At 40.4% G+C, this 21,764-nt stretch overlaps 1 protein-coding gene across 1 annotated transcript in view; it reads left to right on the top strand.

Moving 5' to 3' along the window:
- Nucleotides 1-21,764, top strand: part of LOC102809785 (uncharacterized) — a 55,213-nt gene that overhangs the window by 18,989 nt on the left and 14,460 nt on the right. Inside the window, exons 7-8 of the mRNA XM_085505802.1 lie at nucleotides 7,023-7,137; nucleotides 7,618-7,734. Coding sequence (XP_085361928.1) covers nucleotides 7,023-7,137; nucleotides 7,618-7,734 — 232 coding nt within the window. The remainder of the gene's footprint in view (nucleotides 1-7,022; nucleotides 7,138-7,617; nucleotides 7,735-21,764) is intronic.

Raw genomic sequence — 21,764 nt, 5'->3', positions numbered from 1 at the left:
TACATATACTATTGTCCGATCACTACATATACTATGGTCTTATCACTACATATACTATAGTCTTATCACTACATATACTATGGTTTTATCACTACATATATTATGGTCTTATCACTACATATACTGTGGTCATATCACTACATATACTATGGTCTTATCACTACATATACTATTGTCCTATCACTAAATATACTATGATCTTATCACTACATATACTATGGTCTTATCAGTACATATACTGTGGTCATATCACTACATATACTATTGTCTTATCACTACATATACTATGGTCATATCACTACATATACTATGGTCATATCACTACATATACTATGGTCTTATCAGTACATATACTGTGGTCATATCACTACATATACTATTGTCTTATCACTACATATACTATGGTCATATCACTACATATACTATGGTCATATCACTACATATACTATTGTTTTATCACTAAATATACTATGATCTTATCACTACATATACTATTGTCTTATCACTACATATACTGTGGTCATATCACTACATATACTATTGTCTTATCACTACATATACTATGGTCATATCACTACATATACTATGATCTTATCACTACATATACTGTGGTCATATCACTACATATACTATTGTCTTATCACTACATATACTATGGTCATATCACTACATATACTATGATCTTATCACTACATATACTATGGTCATATCACTACATATACTATGTTCTTATCACTACATATACTATGGTTTTATTACTACATATACTATGATCTTATCACTACATATATTATTGTCTTATCACTACATATACTATGGTTTTATCACTACATATACTGTGGTCATATCCTTACATATACTATGGTCTTATCACTACATATACGATGGTCTTATCACTAAATATACGATGGTCATATCAGTACATATACTATGGTCTTATCACTACATATATTATGGTCTTATCACTACATATACTGTGGTCATATCACTACATATACTATGGTCTTATCACTACATATAATATTGTCCTATCACTAAATATACTATGATCTTATCACTACATATACTATGGTCTTATCACTACATATACTATTGTCCTATCACTAAATATGCTATGATCTTATCGCTACATATACTATTGTCTTATCACTACATATACTGTGGTCATATCACTACATATACTATTGTCTTATCACTACATATACTATGGTCATATCACTACATATAAAATGATCTTATCACTACATATACTATGGTCATATCACTACATATACTATTGTTTTATCACTACATATACTATGGTCTTATCACTACATATACTGTTGTCATATCACTATATACTATGGTCTTATCACTACATATACTATTGTCCTATCACTAAATATACTATGATCTTATCACTACATATACTATTGTTTTATCACTACATATACTATGGTCTTATCACTACATATACTATGGTCTTATCACTACATATACTGTGGTCATATCACTACATATACTATGGTCTTATCACTACATATACTATTGTCCGATCACTACATATACTATGGTCTTATCACTACATATACTATAGTCTTATCACTACATATACTATGGTATTATCACTACATATATTATGGTCTTATCACTACATATACTGTGGTCATATCACTACATATACTATGGTCTTATCACTACATATAATATTGTCCTATCACTAAATATACTATGATCTTATCACTACATATACTATAGTCTTATCACTACATATACTATGGTCTTATCACTACATATATTATGGTCTTATCACTACATATACTGTGGTCATATCACTACATATACTATGGTCTTATCACTACATATACTATTGTCCTATCACTAAATATACTATGATCTTATCACTACATATACTATGGTCTTATCAGTACATATACTGTGGTCATATCACTACATATACTATTGTCTTATCACTACAAATACTATGGTCATATCACTACATATACTATGATCTTATCACTACATATACTATGGTCTTATCACTACATATACTATGGTCATATCACTATATATACTATGGTCTTATCACTACATATAATATGGTCTTATCACTACATATAATATGGTCATATCACTGCATATACTATGGTCATATCACTACATATACTATGATCTTATCACTACATATACTATGGTCTTATCACTACATATACTATGGTCTTATCACTACATATACTATGGTCATATCATTACATATACTGTGGTCTTATCACTACATATACTATGGTCTTATCACTACATATACTATGGTCATATCATTACATATACTATGGTCTTATCACTACATATACTATGGTCTTATCACTACATATACTATGGTCTTATCACTACATATACTATTGTCTTATCACTACATATACTATGGTCTTATCACTACATATACTATTGTCCTATCACTAAATATGCTATGATCTTATCACTACATATACTATTGTCTTATCACTACATATACTATGGTCTTATCACTACATATACTATTGTCCTATCACTAAATATGCTATGATCTTATCACTACATATACTATTGTCTTATCACTACATATACTGTGGTCATATCACTACATATACTATTGTCTTATCACTACATATACTATGGTCATATCACTACAAATACTATGATCTTATCACTACATATACTATGGTCATATAACTACATATACTATTGTTTTATCACTACATATACTATGGTCTTATCACTACATATACTGTTGTCATATCACTATATACTATGGTCTTATCACTACATATACTATGGTCTTATCAGTACATATACTATGATCTTATCACTACATATACTATTGTTTTATCTCTACATATACTATGGTCTTATCACTACATATACTATGGTCTTATCACTACATATACTGTGGTCATATCACTACATATACTATGGTCTTATCACTACATATACTATTGTCCGATCACTACATATACTATGGTCTTATCACTACATATACTATAGTCTTATCACTACATATACTATGGTCTTATTACTACATATATTATGGTCTTATCACTACATATACTGTGGTCATATCACTACATATACTATGGTCTTATCACTACATATACTATTGTCCTATCACTAAATATACTATGATCTTATCACTACATATACTATGGTCTTATCAGTACATATACTGTGGTCATATCACTACATATACTATTGTCTTATCACTACATATACTATGGTCATATCACTACATATACTATGGTCATATCACTACATATACTATGGTCTTATCAGTACATATACTGTGGTCATATCACTACATATACTATTGTCTTATCACTACATATACTATGGTCATATCACTACATATACTATGGTCATATCACTACATATACTATTGTTTTATCACTAAATATACTTTGATCTTATCACTACATATACTATTGTCTTATCACTACATATACTGTGGTCATATCACTACATATACTATTGTCTTATCACTACATATACTATGGTCATATCACTACATATACTATGATCTTATCACTACATATACTGTGGTCATATCACTACATATACTATTGTCTTATCACTACATATACTATGGTCATATCACTACATATACTATGATCTTATCACTACATATACTATGGTCATATCACTACATATACTATGTTCTTATCACTACATATACTATGGTTTTATTACTACATATACTATGATCTTATCACTACATATATTATTGTCTTATCACTACATATACTATGGTTTTATCACTACATATACTGTGGTCATATCCTTACATATACTATGGTCTTATCACTACATATACGATGGTCTTATCACTAAATATACGATGGTCATATCAGTACATATACTATGGTCTTATCACTACATATATTATGGTCTTATCACTACATATACTGTGGTCATATCACTACATATACTATGGTCTTATCACTACATATAATATTGTCCTATCACTAAATATACTATGATTTTATCACTACATATACTATGGTCTTATCACTACATATACTATTGTCCTATCACTAAATATGCTATGATCTTATCACTACATATACTATTGTCTTATCACTACATATACTGTGGTCATATCACTACATATACTATTGTCTTATCACTACATATACTATGGTCATATCACTACATATAAAATGATCTTATCACTACATATACTATGGTCATATCACTACATATACTATTGTTTTATCACTACATATACTATGGTCTTATCACTACATATACTGTTGTCATATCACTATATACTATGGTCTTATCACTACATATACTATTGTCCTATCACTAAATATACTATGATCTTATCACTACATATACTATTGTTTTATCACTACATATACTATGGTCTTATCACTACATATACTATGGTCTTATCACTACATATACTGTGGTCATATCACTACATATACTATGGTCTTATCACTACATATACTATTGTCCGATCACTACATATACTATGGTCTTATCACTACATATACTATAGTCTTATCACTACATATACTATGGTATTATCACTACATATATTATGGTCTTATCACTACATATACTGTGGTCATATCACTACATATACTATGGTCTTATCACTACATATAATATTGTCCTATCACTAAATATACTATGATCTTATCACTACATATACTATAGTCTTATCACTACATATACTATGGTCTTATCACTACATATATTATGGTCTTATCACTACATATACTGTGGTCATATCACTACATATACTATGGTCTTATCACTACATATACTATTGTCCTATCACTAAATATACTATGATCTTATCACTACATATACTATGGTCTTATCAGTACATATACTGTGGTCATATCACTACATATACTATTGTCTTATCACTACAAATACTATGGTCATATCACTACATATACTATGGTCATATCACTACATATACTATTGTTTTATCACTAAATATACTATGATCTTATCACTACATATACTATTGTCTTATCACTACATATACTATGATCTTATAGTACATATACTATTGTCTTATCACTACATATACTGTGGTCATATCACTACATATACTATGGTCATATCACTACATATACTATGGTCTCATCACTACATATACTATTGTCTTATCACTACATATACTATGGTCATATCACTACATATACTATTGTCTTATCACTACATATACTATGGTCATATCACTACATATACTATGATCTTATCACTACATATACTGTGGTCATATCACTACATATACTATTGTCTTATCACTACATATACTATGGTCATATCACTACATATACTATGATCTTATCACTACATATACTATGGTCATATCACTACATATACTATGGTCTTATCACTACATATACTATGGTCTTATTAATACATATACTATGATCTTATCACTACATATGTTATTGTCTTATCACTACATATACTATGGTTTTATCACTACATATTCTGTGGTCATATCCTTACATATACTATGGTCTTATCACTACATATACTATGGTCTTATCACTAAATATACTATAATCTTATCACTAAATATACTATGGTCTTATCACTACATATAATATGATCTTATCACTACATATACTATGGTCATATCACTACATATACTATGGTCTTATCACTACATATACTATGGTCTTATTACTACATATACTATGATCTTATCACTACATATATTATTGTCTTATCACTACATATACTATGGTTTTGTCACTACATATTCTGTGGTCATATCCTTACATATACTATGGTCTTATCACTACATATACTATGGTCTTATCACTAAATATACTATGATCTTATCACTAAATATACTATGGTCTTATCACTACATATAATATGGTCATATCACTACATATACTATGGTCTTATCACTACATATACTGTGGTCATATACTTACATATACTATGGTCTTATCACTACATATACTATGGTCTTATCACTAAATATACTATGATCTTATCACTAAATATACTATGGTCTTATCACTACATATAATATGGTCATATCACTACATATACTATGGTCATATCACTACATATACTATGATCTTATCACTACATATACTATGGTCTTATCACTACATATACTATGGTCTTATCACTACATATACTATGGTCATATCACTACATATACTATGGTCTTATCACTACATATAATATGGTCTTATCACTACATATAATATGGTCATATCACTGCATATACTATGGTCATATCACTACATATACTATGATCTTATCACTACATATACTATGGTCTTATCACTACATATACTATGGTCATATCATTACATATACTATGGTCTTATCACTACATATACTATGGTCTTATCACTACATATAATATGGTCGTATCACTACATATACTATGGTCATATCACTACATATACTATGATCTTATCACTACATTCACTATGGTCTTATCACTACATATACTATGGTCTTATCACTACATATACTATGGTCTTATCACTACATATAATATGGTTTTATCTCTAAATATAATATGGTCCTATCACTACATATACTATGGTCTTATCACTTCATATACTATGGTCTTATCACTACATATACTATGGTCATATCATTACATATACTATGGTCTTATCACTACATATAATATGGTCTTATCACTACATATACTATGGTCATATCATTACATATACTATGGTCTTATCACTACATATACTATGGTCTTATCACTACATATACTATGATCTTATCACTACATATACTATGTATGGTCTTATCACTACATATACTATGATCTTATCACTACATATACTATGGTCTTATCACTACATATACTATGGTCTTATCACTACATATAATATGGTCTTATCTCTAAATATAATATGGTCTTATCACTACATATACTTTCATAATGGTCTTATCATATACACCCCAAACCCCTTTGTGTATTCACCGTAACCTCGCATATAATTTTGCTAAATTAAATCTTTATAACTTTTACTATGTCCTCTTGCTTGCAGGTTCATTCCCATTTATCACAACAAACCATCGTGATTTCAATAATAGACTGTACTCATTTAACACTGCTGCTATTGAAAATGAAAGCATGAAGTCTGCACTGCCAAGTATTAAAAGGTAAGCGAATCACTCGTACACTGTGCTCATTTGCTAGCAGTGGACCTATACTAAGCTTATGCTAGCAATGATACAGTGCTATGATTTGACAAACTTTCATTAACAAAAGTATGCTTTTCTAGCTTTAGAAAATGAGAGGACTTTTGTATATCGTACTACCGGTAGTGCTATTTTTAGACTGAACAAGGGGGAAATGGGGACTTATAATATCACCTCTGTGTATGTGCACCTGTATCTCAGACATGTCTTGGTCGATTTTGTATTACAAAATGTATGTGTGTCGCACTAGTTTAAATAATTATAACATAAATATAAAGTAAAGGAAGGAACTGCTCTAATAAAACTACCAGTAGTTTGTATCATTTGAAATTGTTTACTTTCACACATATGATGTATCATTATCATTATCAATGACTTGTTAAATTTATTTAAAAAATGAAATTGTCCAGTATTGTCTGTAACATCTATTTTTTCTTGTAGTAGTTGTGGTAGTGGAAAACGAGTACAGTTTGCAGATGGAAAGCCACAAAATAAGTATACATCAGAAGTACTGTTGTTAGACCTCAGGAAGGCATGTTTACTCCGAGACACTAATGGGTAAGGATTGTATTATGGAGTTAAACAATGCACACTTTGAGAGACTCTGTATCCAGTATAACAACTAAATGGGATTTGCAAAGTTAGAAAAACTGAAAAACTGAAAGTTGACTTCACATTTGGTTCCATATCTTCCTTAATAAATTCCCATAGGTAACTTCATATATTCTCCATATTATCATTAATAGATTCCCAAAGGTGACTTCACATATTACTCCATATCATCCCTATTAGATTCCCACAGGTGACTTCACATATTTCTCCATATCATCCCTATTAGATTCCCACAGGTGACTTCACATATTTCTCCATATCATCCCTAATAGATTCCCACAGGTGACTTCACATATTTCTCCATATCATCCCTAATAGATTCCCACAGGTGACTTCACATATTTCTCCATATCATCCCTAATAGATTCCCATAGGTGACTTCACATATTACTCCATATCATCCCTAATAGATTCCCACAGGTGACTTCACATATTTCTCCATATCATCCCTAATAGATTCCCATAGGTGACTTCACATATTTCTCCATATCATCCCTAATAGATTCCCATAGGTGACTTCACATATTACTCCATATCATCCCTAATAGATTCCCACAGGTGACTTCACATATTACTCCATATCATCCCTAATAGATTCCCACAGGTGACTTCACATATTTCTCCATATCATCCCTAATAGATTCCCACAGGTGACTTCACATATTACTCCATATCATCCCTAATAGATTCCCACAGGTGACTTCACATATTTCTCCATATCATCCCTAATAGATTCCCACAGGTGACTTCACATATTTATCCATATCATCCCTAATAGATTCCCACAGGTGACTTCACATATTTCTCCATATCATCCCTAATAGATTCCCACAGGTGACTTCACATATTTATCCATATCATCCCTAATAGATTCCCACAGGTGACTTCACATATTACTCCATATCATCCCTAATAGATTCCCACAGGTGACTTCACATATTTCTCCATATCATCCCTAATAGATTCCCACAGGTGACTTCACATATTTCTCCATATCATCCCTAATAGATTCCCACAGGTGACTTCACATATTTCTCCATATCATCCCTAATAGATTCCCACAGGTGACTTCACATATTACTCCATATCATCCCTAATAGATTCCCACAGGTGACTTCACATATTACTCCATATCATCCCTAATAGATTCCCACAGGTGACTTCACATATTACTCCATATCATCCCTAATAGATTCCCACAGGTGACTTCACATATTTCTCCATATCATCCCTAATAGATTCCCACAGGTGACTTCACATATTACTCCATATCATCCCTAATAGATTCCCACAGGTGACTTCAGATATTTCTCCATATCATCCCTAATAGATTCCCACAGGTGACTTCACATATTTATCCATATCATCCCTAATAGATTCCCACAGGTGACTTCACATATTACTCCATATCATCCCTAATAGATTCCCACAGGTGACTTCACATATTTCTCCATATCATCCCTAATAGATTCCCACAGGTGACTTCACATATTACTCCATATCATCCCTAATAGATTCCCACAGGTGACTTCACATATTTCTCCATAACATCCCTAATAGATTCCCACAGGTGACTTCACATTTTTCTCCATATCATCCCTAATAGATTCCCACAGGTGACTTCACATATTTCTCCATATCATCCCTATTAGATTCCCACAGGTGACTTCACATATTTCTCCATATCATCCCTAATAGATTCCCACAGGTGACTTCACATATTTCTCCATATCATCCCTAATAGATTCCCACAGGTGACTTCACATATTTCTCCATATCATCCCTAATAGATTCCCACAGGTGACTTCACATATTTCTCCATATCACCCCTAATAGATTCCCACAGGTGACTTCACATATTTCTCCATATCATCCCTAATAGATTCCCACAGGTGACTTCACATATTTATCCATATCATCCCTAATAGATTCCCACAGGTGACTTCACATATTTCTCCATATCATCCCTAATAGATTCCCACAGGTGACTTCACATATTTATCCATATCATCCCTAATAGATTCCCACAGGTGACTTCACATATTTCTCCATAACATCCCTAATAGATTCCCACAGGTGACTTCACATATTTCTCCATATCATCCCTAATAGATTCCCACAGGTGACTTCACATATTTATCCATATCATCATTAATAGATTCCCACAGGTGACTTCACATATTACTCCATATCATCCCTAATAGATTCCCACAGGTGACTTCACATATTACTCCATATCATCCCTAATAGATTCCCACAGGTGACTTCACATATTTCTCCATATCATCCCTAATAGATTCCCACAGGTGACTTCACATATTTCTCCATATCATCCCTAATAGATTCCCACAGGTGACTTCACATATTTCTCCATAACATCCCTAATAGATTCCCACAGGTGACTTCACATATTTATCCATATCATCCCTAATAGATTCCCACAGGTGACTTCACATATTACTCCATATCATCCCTAATAGATTCCCACAGGTGACTTCACATATTTATCCATATCATCCCTAATAGATTCCCACAGGTGACTTCACATATTTATCCATATCATCCCTAATAGATTCCCACATGTGACTTCACATATTTCTCCATATCATCCCTAATAGATTCCCACAGGTGACTTCACATATTTCTCCATATCATCCCTAATAGATTCCCACAGGTGACTTCACATATTTCTCCATATCATCCCTAATAGATTCCCACAGGTGACTTCACATATTTCTCCATATCATCCCTAATAGATTCCCACAGGTGACTTCACATATTTATCCATATCATCCCTAATAGATTCCCACAGGTGACTTCACATATTACTCCATATCATCCCTAATAGATTCCCACAGGTGACTTCACATATTTATCCATATCATCCCTAATAGATTCCCACAGGTGACTTCACATATTTCTCTATATCATCCCTAATAGATTCCCACAGGTGACTTCACATATTTATCCATATCATCATTAATAGATTCTCACAGGTGACTTCACATATTACTCCATATCATCCCTAATAGATTCCCACAGGTGACTTCACATATTTCTCCATATCATCCCTAATAGATTCCCACAGGTGACTTCACATATTTCTCCATAACATCCCTAATAGATTCCCACAGGTGACTTCACATATTTCTCCATATCATCCCTAATAGATTCCCACAGGTGACTTCACATATTTATCCATATCATCATTAATAGATTCCCACAGGTGACTTCACATATTACTCCATATCATCCCTAATAGATTCCCACAGGTGACTTCACATATTACTCCATATCATCCCTAATAGATTCCCACAGGTGACTTCACATATTACTCCATATCATCCCTAATAGATTCCCACAGGTGACTTCACATATTTATCCATATCATCCCTAATAGATTCCCACAGGTGACTTCACATATTTATCCATATCATCCCTAATAGATTCCCACAGGTGACTTCACATATTTCTCCATATCATCCCTAATTGATTCCCACAGGTGACTTCATATATTACTCCATATCATCCCTAATAGATTCCCACAGGTGACTTCACATATTTCTCCATATCATCCCTAATAGATTCCCACAGGTGACTTCACATATTTCTCCATAACATCCCTAATAGATTCCCACAGGTGACTTCACATATTTCTCCATATCATCCCTAATAGATTCCCACAGGTGACTTCACATATTTATCCATATCATCCCTAATAGATTCCCACAGGTGACTTCACATATTTCTCCATGTCATCCCTAATAGATTCCCACAGGTGACTTCACATATTTCTCCATATCATCCCTAATAGATTCCCATAGGTGACTTCACATATTACTCCATATCATCCCTAATAGATTCTCACAGGTGACTTCACATATTACTCCATATCATCCCTAATAGATTCCCACAGGTGACTTCACATATTACTCCATATCATCCCTAATAGATTCCCACAGGTGACTTCACATATTTCTCCATGTCATCCCTAATAGATTCCCACAGGTGACTTCACATATTACTCCATATCATCCCTAATAGATTCCCACAGGTGACTTCACATATTTCTCCATGTCATCCCTAATAGATTCCCACAGGTGACTTCACATATTACTCCATATCATCCCTAATAGATTCCCACAGGTGACTTCACATATTTCTCCATATCATCCCTAATAGATTCCCACAGGTGACTTCACATATTTCTCCATATCATCCCTAATAGATTCCCACAGGTGACTTCACATATTTCTCCATATCATCCCTAATAGATTCCCACAGGTGACTTCACATATTTCTCCACATCATCCCTAATAGATTCCCACAGGTGACTTCACATATTTCTCCATATCATCCCTAATAGATTCCCACAGGTGACTTCACATATTACTCCATATCATCCCTAATAGATTCCCACAGGTGACTTCACATATTTCTCCATATCATCCCTAATAGATTCCCACAGGTGACTTCACATATTTCTCCATATCATCCCTAATAGATTCCCACAGGTGACTTCACATATTTCTCCATATCATCCCTAATAGATTCCCACAGGTGACTTCACATATTTATCCATATCATCATTAATAGATTCCCACAGGTGACTTCACATATTACTCCATATCATCCCTAATAGATTCCCACAGGTGACTTCACATATTACTCCATATCATCCCTAATAGATTCCCACAGGTGACTTCACATATTTCTCCATATCATCCCTAATAGATTCCCACAGGTGACTTCACATATTTATCCATATCATCCCTAATAGATTCCCACAGGTGACTTCACATATTACTCCATATCATCCCTAATAGATTCCCACCGGTGACTTCACATATTTATCCATATCATCCCTAATAGATTCCCACAGGTGACTTCACATATTTATCCATATCATCCCTAATAGATTCCCACAGCTGACTTCACATATTCACTACGTTCAATTACCCACCATAGACTCCAGTCAGTCAAAATGACTATTTTAAACTGTAGGCATTAATCAGCGATTCTGCCGGTGACGGAGAGATAGAATCCAGGTCAGGGGAAGCCCCATGACCTCAAGATTCTTTTACCCCTTACGTCACGAACCCACGTGACCGAGGCCACCTGGCAACGCCACAGGTAGCCGTCCATCACTCTTAATTTCTCTCCGCCTCGAGTGAAGATGAAATTTAGCGAGCTCTGCTGGATCGCCTGCTTTTTTTTTCCTGTCCGGATTTATAGCTTGGGTTGTTGCCGCTGCTCGGCATCCGACATGGTAGCTGGTAGGATAAGTTTTCCTTGTCTTTTTTTACCCTCGTGTCGTTTTCCCCTTTGTGTGTAGTATTTTTCACAGCAAAGAAATCAAAATCCGGCGCCACTACGTGGTCACATGTTGATTTCATGGCGGCACCTTTTACAACTGTAATTCGTTTCCCTCATGCATGTCGTCTTTTATTTTTAATGTATTTAGCAATATATATGTGTAATGACAGCACCAGGGCTCGCTGCCGTTTTTCTTTCCGGTCTCCTCGTGTTTCGAGTCGACCGTGCAGTGGTTATATTCAGAATTTACCAGCATAGAAACCGCATCCGAGATACTTTGTCGTAGCTACGTGCGGGTTTCGGGGTTTTTGCGTGAAAGCGTGTTTTTTTCACTGGAGTTCTGAGACCTGAGATTTTCTTTCAGAGCCATCAAGATCGCTGAGACTGCATGACCGCGTCACAGCAAGGTCGCGCGTCCAGTAAACAAATCGGTTAAAGTGAGTTGCGTGTTTTGCATGAGTGGAAAGTCCTCACGCTTGGCTACCGGTACTTCATGTACCGGGACGTCGAGTAAGAGGCCCGACGGTGGAGGTACCGATATTTTTCTCGGTCTCCTCCGCCGATCGGAGGGCATCCTCACAGTCTGTTTTTTTTCAGGCGGTGGTTTACCCGATTTTACCGGCTGCAGCGAGACTGTGCCCCTGGAGGCTTTCCTCCTATGGGGCCCGTTGCGGGTCTCTTTGTGGACCCTTCCTCGCACGGCACCGGGTTTGCCTCCGAGTTGAGGGCTTTGGTCGAAGGACTGTCGGGGCAATTGCGTCCCTGGCAGGCCGGGTAGATCAGACGCAGTCGGAGCGAGCTGTCTCCACTGTGTCCCCTCGGTGGGCTAGCAGGAAGAGACACGAAAGCATGTTTGCATTCAAACACGTCTCTTCCGGGGAACCCCCGTTCCCAGTCACGGCTCTCCCACTATTTTGGGTGGTGGCCGAGGCTCAGGCTAATTGCACCGGTCCTTCTCTGGATCCGCGGGCACTGAATGCCAACGGGGTGCTGGCAGCCAAGTCTCCGATCTCGGGGCAGGGCTTTCAGGGCAGGGCACGCGTTGACCCCCCCCCCCACTTTCAGCCAGCTAGGGTTTGTCACGCGGTAACGGTACAACGGTAACGAATTTATCCTTGTGTCCGGTCCCCGCTGTGGGTTTTGACTCCTTTCTTACCGGCCCACGGGCGTCCCCAGAAGGAACCGACCCTGTCATGAGACGCACAGTCGAACACGCTCCCTCTCACATATTTTAAGTTAGAGGAGACGCAGTTCACTCGCGTTGGATACAGCCGGTACTCTGGGCGGTCCCTCAGAGTCTTCCATCTATATGACTCGGTGAGCCACGCTTTTGGGGTGAGGCGGAGTATCATCGATCCCAGTGATACGATGTATATACCCCCCACCCTTGATCCTAAAGCGACCACCTAAGGTTGCTTCAACGCTTATGGGATCACGGGTGTCGGGATCCAAAGCAACCCCGTCGGCACATCTCTCCCCTGTCCGTCTGAGTGCGGAGTGGGGCGCAGAGCATGCAAACGGTGTTGATGGGCAGCGTTGGTCAGCCGCGGAGGATGTAATGCTTAAGGCCCCCGTGTGGGGATAACGTTAGGCAACATTTCCCACTGGACCAAACGCCACCCGGTCGGTGTATTTCGGGATCAGACCCCATAGCGTGGGATGAGACCAAAACACCCCCAACCGGATTCCAAGGCTCCTTCCCCAGACCCCGGTACCATGAATTTGGCAAACCGGGCAAAGGGGGATAGCCGCGTTCCATGGGTGTCTTTGCCAATTGAGGACGACCCATCTAGCCCTGAGGGCAGAGTTGCTTGAGCGCATTATTATGCGTGCCCAGCACTCTGGTGACCTTGGAGGCAGAACGCACCAGCCTCCTAGACCAGGCGACATTTTTACTGGTGGGCCACCGCACATCTACGTGCGACACCCCCTAGTGTTGCCTGGCTCGCTTGGCCAGGGCCACTACTGTGCTACGAGACGCGGCCTTAGACGCATGTGTTTTCGCCGACAAGCTGAGCCGGGGTACGTCCCCACCTCAGTGACGCAGACTGGATACCCTCCACCCTCTTTGTTCAGAGAATGGTGGGTACAGTCTCGGAGCTTCGGAGTGCAATGAATCAGAGGGTTCAGATTGAATCCGCTAGCCAGTTGGTCCTGCCATGGGCAAGCGGAGGGCACCCCAAGCACAGAAAACACAACGCCCTAGGGCGTTGCCCACTAGCCAGAGTCAGCCAGGAGGCAAGCGCTTATACCCTTCCATGGGAGGGAAGGGTAGTGGCGTGCCCCCAGGGAGGTAAGAGCCAGGTGGTGGCTCCTCACCCTCTCTGGGCGGATGTCTACCCGGCAGCAGGGGAAGCATGTTTGACGCTCACCTCTGCAACCGGGAGAGACAGGCACGTGTTCGGTGAGTGGCCAGGTCACAACTTAGTGACTACTTCAGGCCTTGGGGAACTCGCCTCATGGGGGAAGGGAGCACCCTCCCCCTTGCAACTGCCGAACACATGGCCACACATCCCTGTCGTACACAGATTGCGCCGGTGTAGTCCGGTTTGGAGACGACGGGTGAACGACCCCTGGACCTTCCCAGGTGGTGACATCCATTTACGGCATACCGCTGAAATCTCCACTTCCCCCCGTCAGTGTCTCCCCTGTTGGGCACTGCCAGGGGACTCCCGCAAGGCGGAAGCAATCAGACAGGAAGTAGCAGTTTGCTGGGGAAAGACGCCATACACAGGGTACATCAGCCGGAACTAAGTCCAGGCTTCTACCCAAATGTGTTCGTAGTACCAAATCTACAAGTGGCAGGCGTCCAGTTTTGGACCTAGACAGACTGAATCAGTACGTGCCCCTCGATCGGTTCCACATGGAGACACCATTCAGGGTTCTTCTCTCCATCCACCGTTTTGACTGGCTAGCCCCGCTAGATTTAAGCGGGGCCTACCTGCACGTACCGATGCACCTAGCGAGTTGCCATCTCCTTCGAATCGCCCAGCTGGGCCAAGTATTCGAACTTCGGTGCCCCCCCTCCGTTCGGGTTAGGCACAGCGCTCTACGTGTTCACCAGAGGGATGAAACAGGTAGTGCTGCTGCTTCACCAGATGTCGGTACACCTCAATCCGTACCCAGACTACTGGTTACCAACAACCCGGGCAAGGGGTAATGGCCAAACGCATCAGGCTAACACAGGATTTACTTCACCAGCTGGGCTCGTTAGTAAATCGACAAGTCCCACCTCGAGCCAACGCGCAGTTGGTGTCCCTGGGCATGGAGTTTTGACACAGAGGTAAGCTTGGCTTAGCTATTTCAAGCATATTGCTTAGCGCTAAGCAGCCTAGCCGAATGCCTAGTCAGCGTTCCCTCGATGTCCCTCCGTGAACTAATGCGGATCATCGGAATGATGACCTCGGTTCGAAGGGTCGTTCCCCAGGTCGCACTACGCAGCCGCCCGGTATAACACTTGTTATATCGCCGAGCTCTTCTATGGGAACTAGATAGGCGGGTTTCGATCTCGGACCAAGTGAAGGAAGCCCTGCCCTGGTGGTCGTCACTGACCAACCTCGGGCAGAGGGGCCCCCTTGGACCAGCTCGCCCCAGGCATGACTCTGGTAACAAATGCCCCCCCCCAGGGTTGGGGAGCGCATCTATTGGACAAAGATATGGCTCCCGCATAGTTTTGGGACCACCATATCAACCAGCTCGAACTGTGAGCAGTGTACAATTAGCACTACCACGCTTTCTACCCGTAGTTCGAGACCACAGAGTCCTGCTCCGCACAGACAACGCAGCGGTGGTCTCCTTCAAGAAGGAGGGGGGGACGCATTCCCCATCGTTGTCAGTCCTAGCGGAGCAAAATCCTCCTTTGGTGCCTGGAATACAATGGGGAGCTAACCGCACACCACCTTCCAGGGGTGAGGAACAGTCTGGCGACGCCCTTTCAGGGCGACTCCGTCTCCAGAACACGGAGTGGCTGATACCCCAGTGGGTAGCCTCCAGGCTGTTTTGGCTGTGGACGGTCCAAGGTTAGACCGTTTGCCGCACCCCGGAACACCAAGCTCCCGACGTACGTAACACTCCTGCTGACTCCAGGAGCCTGGGCCAGGGTCGCTTTGCTACCCCCCGGATCCACTTAGTTGTGTACGCTTTTCCTCCCTTCCCGCTAGTCCACCGGGCACCGGAGAAGACTTCGACAGGTGCACACCTGCATATTATCATTGGTTGCACCCAATTGGCCGAACAGGGCCTAGTTTCCACTTCTGTCGGAAACGATAGTCGAAACACCAGCAGTGCTTCCGGACTTACCGGACATGCCGTCCCCACCAGACGGTGCACTACCACGAGCCCAGCGGGTATCACTTACCCGCATAGAGGCTCTCATTAGACCTGCCCATACGAAAGCTTTATCTGAGCGGGCTGCCAACGTCCTGGCCAGGGCGAACTGGGATTCCACCAATGCAGCCTACATTTCTAGGCTGCGAGCATACACTGGTTAGTGTAGCGGAAGGGAGATTGATCGATACCATCCCTCTATTGGCCAGGTAGCAGGCCCCTTCGTCCACCTGTTTGACGAAGTGGGTTTGTCCTACGCAGCGATCGTTGGCTACAGGTCGGCCTTGTGCCCCACCATTCAAACGTACGGGAACAAGACTAACCGATTGTCCTACTATTAGGAGACTATTTACTGCTTTCCAGACGCTGAAACCCCATGCAAGGGAACTGCCCAACTGGGACTTGTCGGCTGTGTTGTCCGCTCTAAGCAGACCGCCTTTTGAGCCTCTCCAATCAGCACCACTCAATTTTTTGAGGTGGAAAATAGTCTTCCTACTGGCCCTCGTCTCAGGTAGACGCCGGTCAAAGCTAGGCGCGCACTATCCTTTGTGGACGGTTGTGCCGCTTTTATGGGCGATCAAGTTGTACTAAGACACGAATCGGGTTCTCGCCAAGAACCAAATCCCAGGACACGATCCTCAACCGATCGTCATCCCCCGGCTGGCAAATATTGTCAGTCCGGAAGATCAGGAGGAGTTGCTTCTCTGCCCGGTCCGAGCGCTGAGTTGCTACGAGAACCATACCAGGTTTTCTAGACGGGGAACCAAACACATGTTTTTGTGTTATGGCCCTGACAAGCAGGATAAGCCGGTTTCCCCGACTTCCATCCCCAGGTGGATTACTGCGACTGTACTGGAGGTCTATAATACACTATCCTCCTCAACACAGACCTTGCAGAGACACCAAGTACAAGAACATGAGGTCTGTGCGATTGCTAACTCACTAGCGCTAGCGTCAGGTGCCCCCCTCAAACACATTCTGAGGGCAGGCTTCTGGAGAACGCAGAACGTCTTCATCAACTACTACCTAGGAGACACCCAATCTATTGAGCAGGGTCTCTTCAGGTTAGGCCCCGTCGTAGCGGGTCAGGCCTTGTTTGCTGACCCAGCCCGAACGACTGCAGGGGCCTCTGCGCATAGGCGATAAGTCAGTCTCTGCATTTTTGCGGGCAGATTGGCTGTTCCACTAGCACTTCCTGGAAGCTCCCAGGTTTCGCTTCTGTCGACCTACGCCCTCATGCGAACTGTTTCGGTCCTACTGGGTCTAGCTTTCTCGGGCACACCGAACCCTGTCACCACAGCAGCATTGGCTTCTTGCTTCTGGGACAGCACAGGCAAGGTAAGACACCACCCTTCTTGGGTCTTAACTTAGGTCTTTGGGTTTGTTTTTCATCCCGGACTGGGGGAAAGTCTTTCATCATTCTCCTTTTTTTCTGTTTGCTCGGAAAAACCCGCCACCTATCGGTGTCTGACTCTGCCTACAGTTCAAAATAGTCATTTTGACTGACTGGAGTCTATGGTGGGTAATTGAACGTAGTGAATTTAGGCGAGGGTTCTTCGAACCCGCCTATTCACATAGTTCATACCCACCATAGACTCCGGGTCCCCCCCAACCTCCCCACTCTTTCCGTCGCGTTGGTCTAAGTCCTCGAGGTGGAGCGAAAGGAACCAGAGTGATGGACGGCTACCTGTGGCGTTGCCAGGTGGCCTCGGTCACGTGGGTTCGTGACGTAGGGGGTAAAAGAATCTTGAGGTCATGGGGCTTCCCCTGACCTGGATTCTATCTCTCCGTCACCGGCAGAATCGCTGATTAATGCCTACAGTTCAAAATAGTCATTTTGACTGACTGGAGTCTATGGTGGGTATGAACTATGTGAATAGGCGGGTTCGAAGAACCCTCGCCTAAATTTATCCATATCATCATTAATAGATTCTCACAGGTGACTTCATATATTACTCCATATCATCCCTAATAGATTCCCACAGGTGACTTCACATATTTCTCCATACCATCCCTAATAGATTCCCACAGGTGACTTCACATATTTCTCCATAACATCCCTAATAGATTCCCACAGGTGACTTCACATATTTCTCCATATCATCCCTAATAGATTCCCACAGGTGACTTCACATATTTATCCATATCATCCCTAATAGATTCCCACAGGTGACTTCACATATTTCTCCATAACATCCCTAATAGATTCCCACAGGTGACTTCACATATTTCTCCATATCATCCCTAATAGATTCCCACAGGTGACTTCACATATTTATCCATATCATCATTAATAGATTCCCACAGGTGACTTCACATATTACTCCATATCATCCCTAATAGATTCCCACAGGTGACTTCACATATTACTCCATATCATCCCTAATAGATTCCCACAGGTGACTTCACATATTTCTCCATATCATCCCTAATAGATTCCCACAGGTGACTTCACATATTACTCCATATCATCCCTAATAGATTCCCACAGGTGACTTCACATATTTCTCCATATCATCCCTATTAGATTCCCACAGGTGACTTCACATATTTCTCCATATCATCCCTATTAGATTCCCACAGGTGACTTCACATATTTCTCCATATATCCATAGATAACTTCACATTTTGTCTCATATCAGGGCTTCACAATACCAGTTACATGCATGCCAATCAATGACTTTAGGGCCATTTTATGTTAGTCTAAGCACATTTCTAAATGGATTTATTCAAGGTAGTTCAACAACTAATAAATATTTAAATAATTATAATAAATAATTGTTGACTTGGTCGATGGTATAGTGGTTAGCTACATGTATTTGTGTATCATCAGGATGGTTCCAAGTTTGATTCTCAGAGCCAACTGTATACCTATTTGCACACTGCAGTATTGGATTTGTGAGACACATGCCACTTGTAATTAGCATAATAGACAAATAATGTTAGAAAAGACAGCAGTAACTTCAATGTTTGGAAATGTCGTCTGACACAAAAATATTTCAAATAATAACTATTAAGTAATCCAATATAGGACGTGGCTACCTACTATTTGCATAGTTGGAACTGTGATAAAAAATAATTAGCTTAACTAGTACGCGGAGTACTTGTTTTACTTTCTTTCTCATTTTCAAGTTATCTCTCACATTTTCTCAGAGACTCTGCATCAGATGTCAATGAAACTGGGCAAGTCTGTGTTACATATGCACGTAATTTTTTTTTCCAGATCTGAAAATCCTAAGTGGGTTTAAGATTTTCATCCAAAATTACCTTTCTCTACTACAATGACAGAGCAACTGAGCATGCTCAGAATAATTGAATTCACTACGTTCAATTACCCACCATAGACTATGGTCAGCGATTCTGCGGTGACGGAGAGATAGAATCTAGGTCAGGGGAAGCCCCATGACCTCAAGATTCTTTTACCCCAAGGCCACATGGCAGGGCCATAGGTAGCTGTCAATCACTCTTCTTTTTTCTCTGCCTCGTCGGGGAATGATTCTGAGCGGCTCTGCCTGGCTCTGTTGCTTTTTTCTGTCCGAGTTTCTAGCGTGGGTCATCGCCGCAGCCGCGGCATCCGACATTCTAGCTGGTAGGATAAGTTTTTCCTGTCTATTTACCATCGTGTCGTTTTCCCCTTTGTGTGTTATGCTTTTCCACAACAAAGGAATTAAAATCCGGCGCCACTACGTAACGACATGTTGGTTTCATGGCGGCCCCTTTTACAACTGTAATTCGTTTCCCTCATGCATGTCGTCTTTTATTTACAATGTATTTAGCAATATATAGATGTACTGACAGCACCAGGGCTCGCTGCCGTTTTATTTCTGGTCTCCTCATGTTTCGAGTGACCGTGCAGTGGTTATATTCAGAATTTACCAGCATAGAACCCGCATCCAAGATACTTTGTCGTAGCTGCGTGCAGGGTTCGGGGTTCTTTGCGTGAAGGTGTGTGTTTTTTTCACTGGAGCTCTGAGGCCTGAGATTTTCTTTCAGAGCCATCAAAATCGCTGAGACTGACCGCGTCTCAACAAGGTCGCGCGTCCAGTAAACAAATTGGTTAAAGTGAGTTGTGTGTTTTTGCATGAGTGGAAAGTCCTCACGCTCGGCTACTGGTACTTCGTGTACCGGGACGTCAAGTAAGAGGCCCGACGGTGGAGGTACCGATATTATTCATGGTCTCCCCCGCTAATCGAAGGGCATCCTCACAGTCTGTTATTTCAGGCAGTGGTTTACCTGATTTTACCGGCTGCAGGAGGCTTTCCTCCTATGGGGCCCGTTGTGGGTCTCTTTGTGGACCCTTCCTCGCTTGGCGCCGGGTTTACCTCCGAGTTGAG

Source organism: Saccoglossus kowalevskii, chromosome 2, assembly GCF_978046115.1.
Source record: "Saccoglossus kowalevskii chromosome 2, keSacKowa6.1, whole genome shotgun sequence".
NCBI classification, from domain to species: domain Eukaryota; kingdom Metazoa; phylum Hemichordata; class Enteropneusta; family Harrimaniidae; genus Saccoglossus; species Saccoglossus kowalevskii.
This window is presented reverse-complemented; position numbering and strand designations above follow the sequence as displayed.